At 34.2% G+C, this 17,462-nt stretch overlaps 2 protein-coding genes across 2 annotated transcripts in view; both read right to left on the reverse strand.

The window, feature by feature from the left end:
* prdm5 (PR domain containing 5) overlaps positions 1-12,802 on the reverse strand; it is a 92,859-nt gene extending 80,057 nt beyond the window's left edge. The window contains exons 1-3 of the mRNA XM_051096294.1: positions 12,563-12,802; positions 10,384-10,467; positions 1,799-1,921 (exon numbers count right to left, since the gene is read on the reverse strand). Of these exons, the coding sequence (XP_050952251.1) occupies positions 1,799-1,921; positions 10,384-10,467; positions 12,563-12,661 (306 nt within the window). The 5' untranslated portion in view covers positions 12,662-12,802. The remainder of the gene's footprint in view (positions 1-1,798; positions 1,922-10,383; positions 10,468-12,562) is intronic.
* Positions 12,803-14,588: 1,786 nt separating this feature from the next.
* snai1b (snail family zinc finger 1b) overlaps positions 14,589-17,462 on the reverse strand; it is a 478,512-nt gene continuing 475,638 nt past the window's right edge. Inside the window, exon 4 of the mRNA XM_051096299.1 lies at positions 14,589-14,598. The gene's annotated coding sequence lies outside the window, so the exon portion shown is untranslated. The remainder of the gene's footprint in view (positions 14,599-17,462) is intronic.

Consider the following 17,462-nt stretch of genomic DNA (forward strand, 5'->3'; position numbering starts at 1 on the left):
TCCAATCAGAATCAAGGACCGGAAATATGTTTGTTTCCTAATCAGATTTGAAGAAATGTAGCATTCCATCACTTTGTCACCAACGGATCCTCTGCAGTGAATGGGTGCCGTCAGAATAGCTGATAAAAACATCACAATAATCCACAAGTAATCCACACCACTACAGTCCATCAATTAACATCTTGAGAAGAGTTTGTAAGGAACAAATACATCATTAAGAAATTTTTAACTTAAAACATCTGGCCAAACTTTTCTTCAAATGTTACTTCTGGCTAAAATAGTCCAATAATCTGAAATTCATAATAACGCTTCCTCCAGTGAAAAAGTTTATCTCCTGTTGTCCTCTCACATCAAAATCCACCAACATATTTGTTTAAAGCTGTTTTGGACTGTTTACACTTGTAAACAGTGCTTGATCTGTGCAGATTTCTCTCCTGATTCACAAAAGTTTAATGTTAAAACATCTTAGTAATGAACGTTCCTTACAAACACACAGCTTTTCTTTTCACAAGATGTTAACTGATGGACTGGAGTGGTGTGGATTACTTGTCAGTGTTTCCACTGCCATTATATTAGGGGGGCGGCCCTAAAAATGAAAAAAGACAGTTTAGATATAAATCCTGCATGTTTCACTTGGCTCTGTATGTATGAATGGCGGAAACAAGGGTTTGTTTACTACACAAATAATGGCGCACACGTGACGCTCGCAGTGATTTTCGGCCTCTAGCATCATATCATACTGTATACACACAGAAACTTCATGGCAACCTGTCAAAATAAAAGTACGGATTAACATGTAAAACAAATATATTACTCTTGTATTACTTTTGTGCAGTATAATGTACATATGTTATATGTTTATATTTCTGGCCAATTTAAGTAAAACACATGATAAAAAATAAATATTACAACCAGATTAACCACTTAATTGTAGAAAAAAAGCTGCAATTATTATTAAAACTTTTTTTAACAGAATATTCACACAAATTTTCTTCCATGTATTAATTTAAACAGTAAACCTCTGTTTGTTTGCCAGAAAATTAAAGGGTTTCATTTTTATTTGATTAAAAAGAAATAAATTCCTTTTTTTTTTTTTGATTATCAAAAAATTAAAACAAAAATTTCTGGAAAAAAAAAAAAAGAAAGAAAAGGAGAAGATTGTAGAGCCATATTGTTCAAAATGTTGAAATTGACAGTTTTGGACTCTTTTTTTCACTGAAATAAATGTTTTTGCTATTATACAGAGAGTAAAGTACCGAAAAAAAGTTGGGTACTGGCACCCCTGCCTCGTCCTTATACCCCCCCAAAAGCTGTGAACCTAGGGGAAACATTGCTTGTGGATTATTGTGATGTTTTTAATCAGCTTTTGGACTCTCATTCTGATGGCACCCATTTACTGCAGAGGATCCACTGGTGAGCAAATGATGTAATGCTACATTTCTCCAAATCTGATGAAGAAACAAACTCATCTACATTTTGGATAGCCTGAATAAATGTAATACATTTCCAGTACATTTTTATTTTTGGATGAACTACTACTAATAAACACAGAAAAAAAGTCTGTATCAACAGTGTGGTGATGTATTAAGCACAGCTCACACAAAACTTTCAAACCAAGCAGCTTTCTGTTGATCAGTTTGGCAAATTTGTTGTGACTTTTCGTCTATACAGCATTCCAAATCAGTCACTCAAATAAAGTTCTTTAGAAGGCGGCTGCCAACGTAATCTGTGCCCGGTGTGTATGTGAGAGAGTGTGAAGAGATCTCTGTGGTTATCAGGCTGTGGCATCTTGTCATACCTGAATGGCGGCCAGGTTCTTCTGCTCCTGTGAAGGGGCCTGATGTACGAAGCGAAGCCAGTTAGCATGGCGAGGGTTACTAGCGTCCAGGATATACAGCACGTCACCTTTATTCCCTCGAACCTGCAGATGCCCAAAGATTACAAGGTTACAAGCCAGCCAATCACAAGTGACAATGCTGCTCTTCAAAGCTGCCTCTAAACAGTCATTGAAAGCATAGTTTCCAGCTTTATCCAAATACCACTCAAGACGCTTTCATGAATTCCAGGTGGGAACCAAAATTATGCATTCAGAGCCTCTTCTCCAGTAAACATAGATTAAGATCAATGGTACCGATATCTGCCATAATCTTGCAGTCAAACACAACTTCAGTGAGGCTCTATGGGCTGGGTATCCACTGAATCTAACCCACAGATCCACGCAGATTAAAGCAGGTTACAAAAAGCACAATAGTGCTGTGATATTTCTGATATTATTTTTTTAACTAAATTAATTCAAAATGCACCAAGAGTGACATGTAATAGATTATTATAAATAATAAAAAGATCAATAGCGCTTTTTTTTTTTTTTTTTTTTTTGATGAAGTTTCAGAGGAAGTTGATCTTCTCATCATACTTATTATTAGGGATGCATAATCAGCGTTGGGGGTAATGCATTACAAGTAATACAAGTATTGCATTACTTTTAATTTATAAGTAAATATCTGAGCTACTTTTTCAAATAAGTAACACCTTACTTTGTTTTCTTATGCATTGACTGACAGCTCTCCTGAGAAATCAGGAGTAAGTGCAGAGGCATTCTGTGCGCTGTGTAAACATGATGATGACTAAATGTGACCCTGGACCACAAAACCAGTCATAAGGGTCCATTTTTTTTAAGATGAGATTAATACATCATCTGAATCTGAATAAATAAGCTTTCCATTGATGTGTGGTTTGTTAGGATAGGACAGTGTTTGGCTGAGATACAACTACTGGAATCTGAGGGTGCAAAAATATCTAAATATTGAGAAAATCCCCTTTAAATTTGTCCAAATGAAGTTCTTAACAATGCATATTACTAATCAAAAAATAAGTTTTGATATATTTACAGTAGGAAATTTACAAAATATCTTCATGAAACATGATCTTTACTGAATATCCTAATCATTTTTGGCATAAAAGAAATAATATTATTAATAATAATTTTGACCCATACAATGTATTTTTGACTATTGCTACAAATATACGCGTGCTACTTATGGCTGGTTTTGTGGCCACAAATGTGAACATGTTTTTACCCATCTCACCTGCATAAAAACAGATTCAGTCTACCTCAAAATGAATAAAAACTCAGAATATGACACAAACCTGCAATATTTAAATATTCTAATTAACACAAACATCCATTATGTATAATCCCATTTTATTAACCAGCGTCTTTGCTGCTGACTTTCAATGATGCAATTTAACCGTACTAATAAGCAAAAATGACTTTGGATAAACTTAACTTTTTTATTAAAAACAAACAACCAAAGCCCAAGCTAAAATCAGAAAAAGTAATGTAGGGCCCTATGAAATCTGTTTTATTTTTTCCCAAATTCTGTTTTATTTTTTTCCAAATTCCGTTTTTTCCGTTTTGATTTTTCTGGATTCCATTAATTCCCGGTATAATTTTTCTCAACTCCTTTTTAATGGTAAATTAAATTTTACTAATCAAAGAGCATGTCTAATGAATTAAAATCATGAAACTTACACAATTTCACATCAATTTAATAAAGGTTTAACAAAAATGACAGGTTTAGGGCCCTATGAAATGTTTTATTTTTTCTCACCATATGCTTTATTGTTATCAAATTCTGTGTTTCAGCATGTCTAATTATTTGAATGCATACAAAAGGTTTTTTTACCCTCAGAAATTCTGTGTTGTGTATTTAAAATGTTCTGGTTATCAAATGAAGGCATAAAACATTAATTTCATTTATCTTGTAATTATTAAAAATTAAGCAAACATTTTTTGGCAAACAAAGGGGAATTTACTATTAAAATTAAAACATGGAAAAAAAAAATATTGTGTGATTATACCCTAAAAAATAATGTTTGTTTAATTTTAGTAGTAGTAGTAGTAATAGTAGTAATATATATCTGGCACTATGCCTTCAAGTTAAACCGGACTTTTATTTTGACGGGTTGCCGTGTTTACCTTTACATTTCTGTGTGTATATGATATAACCTTAGTTTTCCTAAAATGGAATGGTCAAATGCTAATGTGACTCTCAGCAGATATTGTTCATGTATTTATGTCCTCATTTAGTGAACTGGCCCTTAATTATTTAATAACACTGCAATCTTTATCAAATCTGAAAATTGTTATTATTATCTTTTCTTTTTTTTTTTTTTTTCCATACTGCAACTTTTAATGTTTGGCACATGATGCTAAAATTCACTTTGATTTTAATGTTCAGAGTTTTTTAAATTTATTTAGACAGAAATTGTATATATTTTAATCTGTGAAATTTTCATGAAATTTTAACATTAACATTTTAACATGAATTAACAGAATTTTAATATGGATCCCTAATTATTATGCAAGTATTTACATTCATTAAATTGCATTAATAACATTAGCATTTAGGTTAAGTATTTAAATTCTTTCTTGATACAAGTCTATCCATGACACTGTATTTCCATAAACCTAAACATCAATGGTTCTTGCATACAAGAACCATTTTACAAAAAATTTGCTTACGCAACAGCATTACACTGAGAGTACCTGTTGCTGCATTGCACACAAATACAAGTATAACCTACAGATGGGTGATCACATATTCTCAAACAGGACGTCTTTTCTTCACTGTAAGCGTGCAGACAGTAGCGGCCGGTGTCTGAAATCCCAGCCTTAAATCGGGAACATTGCTCACTTCCCACAGGAATGCCTTTTCCCGAATCTGACGGGTACCTTTGTCCCACTGTTTTTGGATACAAATTATTATTTTGAGGCATTTCTCGTTCTTCACTTACTGAAACGCAGACTAATAGCGACTTATTCTGACTAATCTTGAAAGGTAAATTCCCTGAAAATTGCCTGCATCACAGCACACCAGCAGAATGAAAGAGCGGCACAGTGAAAGATTGCATACTAAGATGATCTATCATAATAATTATAAGCGCAAGTGTGTAATTTCAGAGTTAAGCTCACTATACTTTGGGCAGAATAGTGTCATCAGCACAGGCAGATCAATAAATCACAACTCTAATGTGGGTGAACCCGACCTGGTCTGCGTTATAATTAAAACTTTTATGTAGCCGAAAATAAACCCAAATCTTTCAAGAGCAGATATTTGATGGGATATTAGATACGGCGTGCACTGGGAAGACGTGTCTGGCATGGGAGAGTCAGCGTGAGCTGAGTTCATGCTGGCACGTCTCGTCCAATTAATGGTTGCCTGGAGATGAGCAGCGATGCGTCTGTCTCAACAAGAGGGGCAACAACTTCTCTAAGATGGTTAACATTCAGGCAGACCTCAATAATCTCAGAGTTACAAACTCAAACAAAACCACATCAGTGGTCTTTGCAAAAACAAACATCAGCATTAGTGTTAGTATTATCTGAACAAACTTCTAACCCAAAGTATTAAACTTCGCTTTGTAACTCATCCCGCACTGTTTGTCCTACAGACATGAATGAAACCACAAATCATGTGACTTGCTGAGAGGTGTTTTTGTCTGGTGAACAACAGGCAAAGTCCAATAGGCTTTCAATGAATGAGAAAATTAAGCCATATCACCCTTGGAAAGAAGTCAACTTTCACATACCTTTCACATTAAAATGAGGACTTATTACAGAAATTATATACTTTTAACAGAATTTCAGTGCAAAATGAATGCAATGTTTTAGACACTCAATTGCACATTCACTGCAATTAAATGAAAATCTATCGTAGTTTAAATTTATATTAAATGCAATTTAGCTGAACTTTTGAGTGATTTTTGGCTCACTTAAAGAAGAAGTCCACTTCCAGAACAAAAATTTACAGATAATGTAGTCAACCCCTTGTCATCCAAGATGTTCATGTCTTTCTTTCTTCAGTCGTGAAGAAATTATGTTTTTTGAGGAAAACATTTCAGGATTTTTCTCCATATAATGGACTGATATGGTGCCCTGAGTCTGAATTTCCAAAATGCAGTTTAAATGCAGCTTCAAACGATCACAAATGTGGATGTAAACGATCCCAGCCGAGGAAGAAGGGTCTTATCTAGCGAAACGATTGGTTACTTTCATTTAAAAAATACATTTAAATACTTTTTAATCTCAAACGCTCATCTTGCCTTACTCTCCCTGAACTCTGTGTATTCTGGTTCAAGACAGTTAGAGTATGTCGAAAAACTACGATCGTATTTTCTCCCTCAACTTCAAAAATCATTTCAAAATGATTGAATCATTTCAACACCCTTAACAAATTTTTGACATACACTAACTGTCATGAACCGGAACAAAAACAGTTTAGGAAGAGTAAGGCAAGACGAGCGTTTGACATTAAAAAGTATATCATTTGTATTATTTTTATGAAAATAATTGATTGTTTTGATAGATAAAACCCTTCTTCCTTGGCTGGGATCGTTTTCAACCACATTTAAGCTACATTTTAGAAGTTTAAACTCAGGGCACCATAACAGTCCACTATATGGAAAGAAATCCCGAAATGTTTTCCTCAAAAAACATAATTTCTTTACGACTGACGAAAGAAAGACATGAACATCTTGGATGACAAGGGGTGAGTACATTATCTGTCAATTTTTGTTCTGGAAGTTAAGTACATCTTTGTACATAATTTCAAAATGACTTCTATTGTCTTTGAAATATGGTTAAGTGTTCTGCTGAATGTAATGACATGCATTTGTGGTAAACTAAATTATATTTGAATGTTATTTCTATTGTGTCATGTATTTAAATATATTTGTAATTACACATTTGTAATGATTAACTTGCAATTTAGCACATTTAAAATACTGTATATTAACTAAATAATACAATACAGTTTTAATTAATTTACATGTACTTTAGTATGTTAGTCAACACATTAAATACATGTACATTACAAAATAAAGTAAAACATCTAATTTGACATTATTACAAAGTGCACTTAAAAGTTTACTAACGTGTTAATAAAAACAACCATGAAAGTAAACTCTGTTTTAGTCACTTAAGTGGCCTTGTATTTCTTTAATATTATATTAAGTACAAGTTTTTTTTGTTTTTTTTTTTAAATACACCTATAAGGTTCTAAGTACACTTCAAAGCTCAAGCGTACACATTCAATACAATTTCCTAATTCAATACAAAGTTTCTAACAAGGGCCAGAAAAAACACAAAACCAGTCATAAGTGTCAAGTTAATGTCATCATCTAACTGAATAAATAAGCTTTTCATTAATGTTGTCTGTTATGATAGGACAATATTTGGCTGAGATACAACTATTTGAAAATCTGGAATCTAAGGCTGAAAAAAATCTAAATATTGAGAAGATCGCCTTTAAAGTTCTCAAATGAAGTTCTTAGCAATGCATATTACTAATCAAAAATCAAAAGTTTTCATATAATTTACAAAATATCTTAATGGAACATGTTCTTTACTTAATTTCTTGATTAATTGATTTCTTAATGTACGTAATTAATGATTTTTGACATAAAAGAAAAATAGATAATTTTGACCCATACAGTGTATTTTTGGCTATTGCTACATATACATGTGCTACTTAAGACTGGTTTTGTGGTCCAGGGTCACATATATGGTCAGAATGAGGGTTGAAAATAATAATTTCCAGATATTTGTTTATTTAGTTAATTAGTTAGATAGTTAGTGGCAAAAAAAACTTCTGAGTACATTACAAGCGCATATTCAGTATAAAGTGCCCCTATTATGGATTATGAAAGGTTCATATTTTGGTTTTAAGAGTACCCAATAACAGGATGACATGCATGCAAACTTTTATTGTCTTATAACATGCATTTATTTTTACCTTATTTGCTCAACGACTTCCAAACGAATCACTTAAAGGGGTCATCGAATGCCCATTTTCCACAAGTTGATATGATTCTTTAGGGTCTTAATGAAACGTCTATAATATAATTTGGTTAAAAATTCTCAATGGTTGTGTAAAACAACACCCTTTTTACCTTGTCAAAATCAGCTCTGCAAAAATCAACCCATTCTGGTCGAGGCTGCTTTAAATGCAAATGAGCTCTGTTCGCCCCGCCCCTCTCTTCTCTCTGTGGAGTGACGAGCCTGTTTACTTTAGCCGCATTAAGGCGCCTTTAGCCGCTAAACTTGCTAACTAGTATATCATTAGGAAAGGCGATCACAAAGATTCATAAAAAATGATGAAATAATGAATGATTCGTGCGAACATACGCGGATATATGTAGATCGGGAGGCGCATTCCCTTCACAAACAAACGTAATCCACTGCATCTTCAGCGGCTCAGATGTCGGGAGTAAATGACGACCACTATGTACATTATTACATCCAGCAACACAACGCTCAATCGGAGATATTCTTGTCTAATTTACATCCCTGCTCCATGGATTTTTATCATTATAGGGTAGATTTGTACATACACTGCCAACACATATTAAAAGTGAACAACACGTAAAAGTGAACTTAGCATCCGATAACCCTTTAACAATTAATTTTGTCCAAACCCCTCCTTGACGCTAATCTGCGGTAACTGGTCCATTGACCCAGTCTGTTGTGATTGGTCTGCTGCGTGCAGCAGAAACATAACGCCCATCACCATTACATTAAAGGGTTACTCCACCCCAAAAAGAAAATATTGTCATTAATCACTTACTCCCATGTTGCTCCAAACCCTTAAAAGCTTTGTTTGTCTTCTGAACACAAATTAAGATATATTGGATGAAAACAGGGAGATTTGTGACTGTCCCATTGACTGCCAAGTAAATTCCACTGTCAAGGCCCAAAAAAGTATGAAAGACATCGTCAAAATAGTTCATCTGCCATCAGTGGTTCAAGCATAATCTATGAGAATACTTTTTGTATGCAAAGAAAACAAAAAAAATGACTTTATTCAACAAATCGTCTCCTCTGCGTCACCATAGCGCCATTTTGGAGAGTATCCGCTGGATGCAAACTGCGTATCTTCGTAAAATTATGCTTGAACCACTGATGGCAGATGGACTATTTTGACGACATCTTTCATACTTTTCTGGGCCTTGACAGTGGCAGTGAATGGGACAGTCACAAACCTCCCGGTTTTCATGCAAAATATCTTAACTTGTGTTCAGAAGACAAACAAAGATTTTTTAATGACAAATTTTTTATTTTGGGGTGGAGTAACCCTTTACACACCAAAAGAGCCATGGTATATGTATTAGCCCAACACAGAAATGCAGAACCATGTTGATAAAGCACTGCAGTTTGCAGACCAACATATTGCTCTGTTCTTTACCATAACTCCAAGTAATAACAATGACAAACATTCACTATTCATCAACACCTTTCTAAGCAATTGCAAGCAAACAGATATCACTGTTAGCCGGTTAGCCAGAGACCTACAAGCTGCGTGCAGCGAACACAACGCACAACTAAATACGTATTTTGCATGATACAGAGTACATGACAGCAAAAATTTTTAAAGGATTACTCCACTTTCAGAATAAGAATTTACTGATAATTTACTCCTTTATATTTACTTCACTCGCAAAGAAATTACGTTTTTTGAGGAAAACATTCCAGGATTTTTCTCCATATAGTGGACTTCAATGGTGCTTAACGGATTGAAAGTTAAAAATGCAGCTTCAATGCAGCTTCAAAAGGATCTAAACGATCCCAGCTAAGGAATAAGGGTCTTATCTAGTGAAAAGATCAGTTAGTTTTATAAAAAAGTAATATTTATCCACAATTAACCACAAATCTTGCACTCTGTGCACTCCGTTTAAAGACAATTAGGGTATGACGAAACACTCCCATTTTCTCCTCCAAATCATTCTACATCGCTGTTTTACCTTTTTTTGGTGTCTGATCTTCATTGTATGTTCACTTTGTAAACACGGGGTCGGTACTTCTGCAGCAATGTAGGACGATTTTGAAGTTGGAGAAGAAAATGTTTTCCCGGGTCTGCGTGCGCAGTAAGTGGGCAGGCAATATGCATATTGACAACAACATGAAACACCTTGGGATTTATTTTAAAAATGACTCGTTTCAATAATTCAGAGTCGACTCTTTCTTTTTAGAGACAAATCTTTTTCTGACAAGACCAACACAAAAAAATAAAAAAATCAGAAACCTCTAGCCACTACCAAGCAAAACACAGTGGGTCAGAATGAGGGTTGAAAATAATCATTTTTCCACATATTTACAGGCTAACATGGTCACGATAAAGTTGCCTCTCATGTTTTCTTCAGAAAAACATAAATGTTGTACAGTCATATAATAGCTAAGATATAAACTATGCATCTAGCATTTTCTAAAGGGGTGATAAGATACGAGTTGCCTTTGAAGTGCACCCAAGCGACACAAAAACAAAAAACGTATAGCAATGCATTGTGGGTAAAGCGATGGAATGATTGTTGAGTCTAGTCACCCACCTCCCACATCAGTCGTGGATCCATGCTTTCATCCAAGTCACTCAGCATCCGCTTTTCACCTGCAAACGGACCAAACTTCTCACCCTGTGAAGAAAGAGCCAGTGTGTGTGTGAGTGAGTGTGTTGCAGGTTTGGGCTTTGATGTCACATCCAGCAGTTTCTAGGAGTCTGTGTGCTATCTGAAGATGATCAAGGAAAGGCTCTGTCGGATGTTTAAGACTCTGTGGGTTGATTCTCCACTCACTGAGCTTATTCAGAAATGGTACACATTTAGAGATACAGGTCTCAGAATACAGTTTCAAAACGTGATATATGTGACCCTGGACCCTGGTCATATAGCATGGGTATATTTGTAGCAATAGCCAACAATACACTGTATGGGTCAAAATGATCCATTTTTTTTTTTATAGCAAAATCATCAGAATATTAAGTGAAGATCACGTTCCATGAAGATATTTTGCACATTTTCTACCGTAAAATATATCAAATTTTAATTTTGGATTAGTAAATGCATTGCTAAGAACTTTATCTGGACAAAAAAGGCATTTTCTCAATATTTGGATTTTTTTGCACCCTCAGATTCCAGATTTGTTAAATAGTTCTCTGACAAATATCCTAACAAAGCATACATCAATGAAATGCTTATTTACTCAGCTTTTAGGTGATTCTCTACTTAAAAATTCTTTATACTTAAAAATTGTGTATTTAATTAATGTAATGTGTTTCTTTGTAACGGATTGTGAAATTTACGAAAAGTTCTGATTGATTGATTGCTGTTTATTTCATGAATCATTTTTTTTTAATATATAATTTTACATATTTTTTCATGAATGTGCAACTGTGTATTTCAAATCTTAAAAGTATATTTTAAAAAATATACTTGTACTAATTGTACTTGTAAATTACACTAATATATCACTGATGAAATTAAATGCCACTTAAGCGTGCTTAAAGGAAGTACACTTTCATGACATCTTTTAACACACTTAAGCACATTTTTAAAAACATTTATATTTAAGGTACACTTTAAATCATTGGGTTTTAATAATCTTTTGTCATGCTATAAAGAGCTACACATATTACTTCATTATGTTTTTAACTGTAGTCTGTTTTCATTTCATCATTACAAACATTTAAATGTAAGACATAAATGATTGTTGATACATTTGACAGTACACTTAAACCATATTTCAAAGGTAATCAAAAAGTAAATATTAAATGACATACTGATGTAATTAAGTCAAATTAAGTTAGTCAAAAAGTGCAACTAAGTTCAACTAGGTGCATTTAATATAAATGTAAACTTTAATACATTTTTATTTTAATTGTAAATAACATACAATTAAGTAAGTGTCTGAATTGATTACATTAATTATATTTTAAAGTATACTATTTCCATAATATATATTTGTTGTATAGGTGCTATCAAAATTTGAATCAATCTTAATCAGTCTGCAGTTAGGTTGTTTTGATTAAAGTAAGAATAACTAAAAAATACAGCAATAAAACACAATGAAAACATGATAACATAATTTAAAAAAAACATGATTTTTTTTTTTTTTTAAACTTAACTGTTTTTGCAAATAAACTCTTCATATACACACGTTTTTTGTTTTTTTTTTCCCTTATGTTAGGGGGAAATGTGAGCAGGACTTGCTCTTGTTATATTTACATAATTTTCTATCACTTTACAAAGAGTTATCATAATAGTCATTTAAACTATATTTATTTATTTATTTATTTTTTGTTTTGTTTTGTTTTTTTTTTTTTTTTTTTTTTTTTTTTTTTTTGGTAAGAAGTCTTTCAAACAGTGTAAACTATTTTTTTTTTTTTTATATGTGTTTCTTTTCTTTTGTTTATGCCAGTGGAGGCTAATAGGAAGCTAACAACACGTTCCCACAGTTGCTGTAATATCAATAACTGCAGTACATTATTAGCGGAAACGGTGGTTGGCATGATGCATTATTTGGCGGAAACGATGGTTACCATGGTGATTGTTTGTAAGGGACGTGGCAGCACACGTAAGCACATATACAGAGGAATGCAACTACAACCAGACGTATATACCTGATGCATTATGTGCAGAGTGAAAACAGTAAGCTAAAGAAAAGAAGCGATTTTGTTACTGCAATACGAATACTTTATCTTTCATGCTGAGAGTTTGTTTTATATGCACGAACCTTTTTGACTGCTCTGGCAGTGTAAAGCCCCATCCCGTCCTGAACTTTAGAGGACTTCAGCACGAATCTGTCCGGCACGTACATGCCCAACATTCTCATTACTTCAGGAAAAAATGCCTTTCTTCAAAACAAAATAAAGGAGACGCGCTCGGAGAGACAGGTTAGGAGCTGCTTTGATATTCTCTGCTCGCTGTGTTTGTAAATCTCAGTCCAGTCTGGTCTTCCATGTTACTGTCTGTACTGGAGAGTGGTCCTGCGTTCCGATTGGCTGTTGGCCGTGTAGAGAATGCGTTTCTGCACTCTGATTGGCGGAAAGTTTCTGAGTCTCCACATTAGTGGCAGTAACGGAGTTGGTTTCTGCGATCTGATTGGTGGAAAGTTTGTTGCCGTGAGGTACATATTTTAACTTACGTTCCTAGGAAAGTTCACCATATCATTCCAGAAAAACGAACTAAAATTAAAATAACACATACTACAAAGAACATCAGCAAAAATAACTATTGTGTGGCTAATAATAATTATTAATAATAATAATATTAATAATAATAAATTATATATAATTTAAATAATTATATATATATATATATATATATATATATATATAATTCAAGTAATTATATATATATATATATATATTTATTTTTTTTTTTTTTTTTTTTTTTTTTTTTTTTTTTTTTTTTTTTTTTAGGTATACTAGGGAGGGCCACTAAGGGCCTCTTTTAAACTGCCTACTCAACATGCTCAGCAAAGGAGGGGGTGTCCCATAACAAAATTGCCGCAGCTACTCATAAATTTAAACGATAGTTTAACGATTTAAACATATAGCAGCATTAAATTAACATTACTATTTTACTGACATGTTTTATTTACATCTGACTTCAAAACAGAGCTAATGCACCTCAGTATGAACATTAGCCTCTTGTCTGTATGTGTGGTCTCTGTTTCATGTACACATTGTGTTTTCTTTAATTGATTTTCAAAGCTATTTGATTTAATGCTTTATAAACAAGCTGGTCGTACAATCAGCCGCAGTAAATGGAGGATGGATGTGAATATGCGTTCCCGTTAACAATCACAGCTCAGTGTTTGTGCCACGCAAGTTTAGATGCTGTATAATGGCCCTTCTACCAACCTGGATGAATTAAAGACAGGTTTCTGTTGAGAAAAACAGGAAAATGGGCATACAGACGCATAGGGCTTTTAAGGCCAAGGGCCATTAGACTAAAACCAATGTCTGTAATGCAGTCTCTTAGTACATTTTATACTGTTGGTACAATTGTGAATTGTGCGTGTATACAAGACAGCTAAATCTAGATCCACCTCGGTAAAGTATATTAATGTATTAACAGTTTTCAGTCAGAAAGGTGTGGAGATCTGGAGGGAAAACATCCATAGAACTGCAACACAAGCCTGTCGGTTTTCAATTTGTTTCAAGCCATAAATATTTAGATCACCTCTCAAAAGAATAAAACAAAGATATGTGAACAAACTGCAAGTTCTTGGCACTTGCAGTCCATATACAGCACCCACTGCAGTATTTCAATCACTACAGCAGCACATTCTAAAATGCTCAACGTGTTCTAATGTACTAAGCCAGGGTCACTGAAGGATCAAGTTTAATAAATAAATACACCTTATTGATGACAGAAATTATATACAGGCAAACAGACAATCCCAGAATATGAAAGCAATAATGCATTTAGCCATATTAAGCATTTGCTTTATAACTGTTTTCACTTTTTATAGTATACTAAGATTGGTCTTTTAATATCACTGTCTTAGTACACTAGTTTTTATTACAAACCTGGTAAAAAAAGAAGTATAGATGTATGTAAGCAGCAATTACTGGGCGCTTTCAAGCGCTTTAAGGCACATATTTTAAAAAAATAAAATAAAAGACATTATTTAGCAAGCCTGTAACCACCTAAATCAACCATTTAAAAAAGCATTTTTGGCAAATCCAGGTAATTTACCATAGAAATGTTATGTTATTTAACGTTAATGACTGTTATATCGCCAGCTGTGGTTCCGATCTCCTTAAAACTTTGCATGCTTGTTTAGAATCACCTGTCGCATGTGCTCAGCAGGTTTTGTTAAGTTTTTATTTTTCCCTTAGGCTTTGTTGGATTTGGGGTAAATTTCAACAGGCCCTTTTTCTAAATGACTCCATTATAGCTACACAAAGGGTAAATTTCAACTTTTTTTTTTTTTTTTTGGACCTGAAGAGTCCAGACTGAGCGAAAAACCTAGGACTAGTTTGCAAAAGTAGTTTTTTTTTACATCTTCGTAATCATTTAACAAACGATTTGATTAATAGCAGTGATTCTAGAGGCAAAGTTGTCCAGAATAAGGAGTTTTATCATATGATATGAATATCATACGTAGGTGCAAAAAAAAAAAAACATGCAATCTGCATGCGATATTGCCCCTCAGTGGCTGATTTCTTTCAAATTTCTCACAGACCTTTCAAAAGTCAGAGTCAAACAGGCCAATCGAATTTCAGTCCGATCAACCTCCGTTAACCTTGTTTAATGGTTGCTCAAACTTCATCGGAAAATGGAAGCCATGTTTTTTTTTTTTTTTTGGAGATACGCAATGTCCTTATAGACACTTGTGGCACTTTGTACCAAGACCGTGCACAGAGATTTCCATGTTGATAGGACAAATGGTTGTGTAGGTATACCCATTTTTATGTTTTTTTTTTTTTTTTTTTTCCCTCTTAGATGCACCACTAAGTGGCCAAGCTCTGCGATTTTTGTCCTGTAACCTCAGATAGAGCTCTTACATAAGTGATCTGAGTTTGGTGTAGATATCTCATTCCGTTCAGGAGTTATAGGTATTTTGCTAAAAGTGGCCCCGCCATCTTCAAACGTCCCTTTGCGACGATGAGTGGAAAGTTTTTCTGAGAATTATTGATATTTACTCTCCAAAGAATCTTTTTGCACTGGTTTGGTTCCAATCAGGTAAAAAACCTAGGACTAGTTCGCAAAAGTAGGTTTTTCAAAAAATCCAAAATGCCCCAAAATTTCGACATGCTCACAGTCGAATTCGGACGTGCGTTTTGTCCGACGTGAGCCGAGGATTTCAACGACATAAAACACTTGAGCCTGTGACTGACGGCTTAGGACTTATGAGTGATTTCATACTTTTGATCGCTGTAGCGCCCCCATCAGGCCAATTAGCGTGAGCCTTGGTGACATTGTAGGCGGTGTGAGTACTACCATCCCTCCAAGTTTCAAGTCTCTATGACTTATTGTTTGGTCTGCACAATCAGTTTTATATGGAGATTGCTGATATTTGGTCGTTCTAACAATTACAATAGGGTTTTAGCACTACACTGCTTAAACATTCTCAAAGCATCTCTTTTTGTGGTTGATGAAGTGAAGGCTGGCATACAGCGCATGGCTTTCAAAATTTTAACAAATGTTTAAAACACTATGCATTCCATTAGTCCGAGCACAACAAACTCACACAGAAATGTGCGTCTTGGAGTCTCATGACAAGTGAAAACAACATATGTTCTAAACATGATTAATCTCATCCAGCTGGACAGAATCATAGACTGCATCCGAAAGCTGAAAATGTGGCCTCCACAAGCAACATACAGAGGTAGGAAGATAACAAGACACTTCTGAATCTAATGATCATTTCACATCCTGTCTACTGAGATACATTTATCTGATCAGTTTTTGAAGACAGTGCTGCCTTTTCAGGCAATGACTCTGCAGACAGCGTTTTTGCATGAAGGCACCTCATGAAACTGATTTCGGACAGGCTTCTGAGGCAGCGTAATGGTTTAATGATGTACAACAAAATAGAATGAGTTTATGAATGACATGCCTTGATCCCTTCCAACCTTGGATTGCATCATCCCAAAGCAGCATTTTTCAGTTTTCAGATGCAGTCAGTGTATACTTGCGTTGCCTAAGATATACCACAATCCTGTGTGTTCGATTCCATGACAGTTGAGCTAAAAAGTAAAGATGGCATCTGGAAGTTGTAGCTGGTGGTCAGTTTGCATGTAAATTTATGTTTTAACTTTTTTCATTTTTGATGTAACTTCGAGTGGAAATAGCAGTAATGAAATATTTGCATAGTTTGCTTAGTCTGTTTACTTGTTGTAGATCATTAAACTATTAGCTGCCTCAGAAAGTCAAGTTGAAATTAATTTTGGGGGGGTACCATCGTGTGCAAGCACTGTCTGCGAAAGTTGTTCCCTGATAAGGCAGCATGATACAAGCCTATAAACCATAGCATGCCTAACAAGCTTTCAGACTATAACAACCTATAGTCTGAAGCCCATTATACACAATGTGATTTTCTGTGAAATCTGTCAACTCTGGCTGCCCTAAATATGAATACTGGCTCTAACTCCTCCACAATGCAAATCTGGGCAAAATTCAATGTAGTAAGCATAGTTTATTATGTAGTAAATGTAGTTCATTCCATTTAGTTATTTCAGTTTAAAACAACATTGAAATGAGTCAATTTTAACAGATTTTTTTTATTTGGCTTGTTATTTTAATAATAGGGATGAGCATCAAAGGTGCTGCCACACTGTTCTTTCTCAACAATGAATAAATATTGAAAAGGTTTCATGAGCTACAGAATGCTTAATTGTGCACGTTTGAGAGAGAAAATACATGGGGAGATGAGGCAATCATTTAGATACTCATACTCATTTTTTGTTTGTTCTGTGAAACATGAAGGAGTTATGTCAAATTTGATCTTCTTCCATTTCACAAACATGCATGATCACATACATGCATGCATGCATTAAATAGATGAAATACATAAATAAATAATAAAAAAATAAGCAAGCAATCAAACAAATAAATAAATATATAATGTTGGCACTGCGGGCATACATGAGGATGTGTACAAGGTTGGAGGGCATCTT

The sequence above is a fragment of the Labeo rohita genome, chromosome 23, assembly GCF_022985175.1.
Source record: "Labeo rohita strain BAU-BD-2019 chromosome 23, IGBB_LRoh.1.0, whole genome shotgun sequence".
NCBI classification, from domain to species: Eukaryota; Metazoa; Chordata; class Actinopteri; order Cypriniformes; family Cyprinidae; genus Labeo; species Labeo rohita.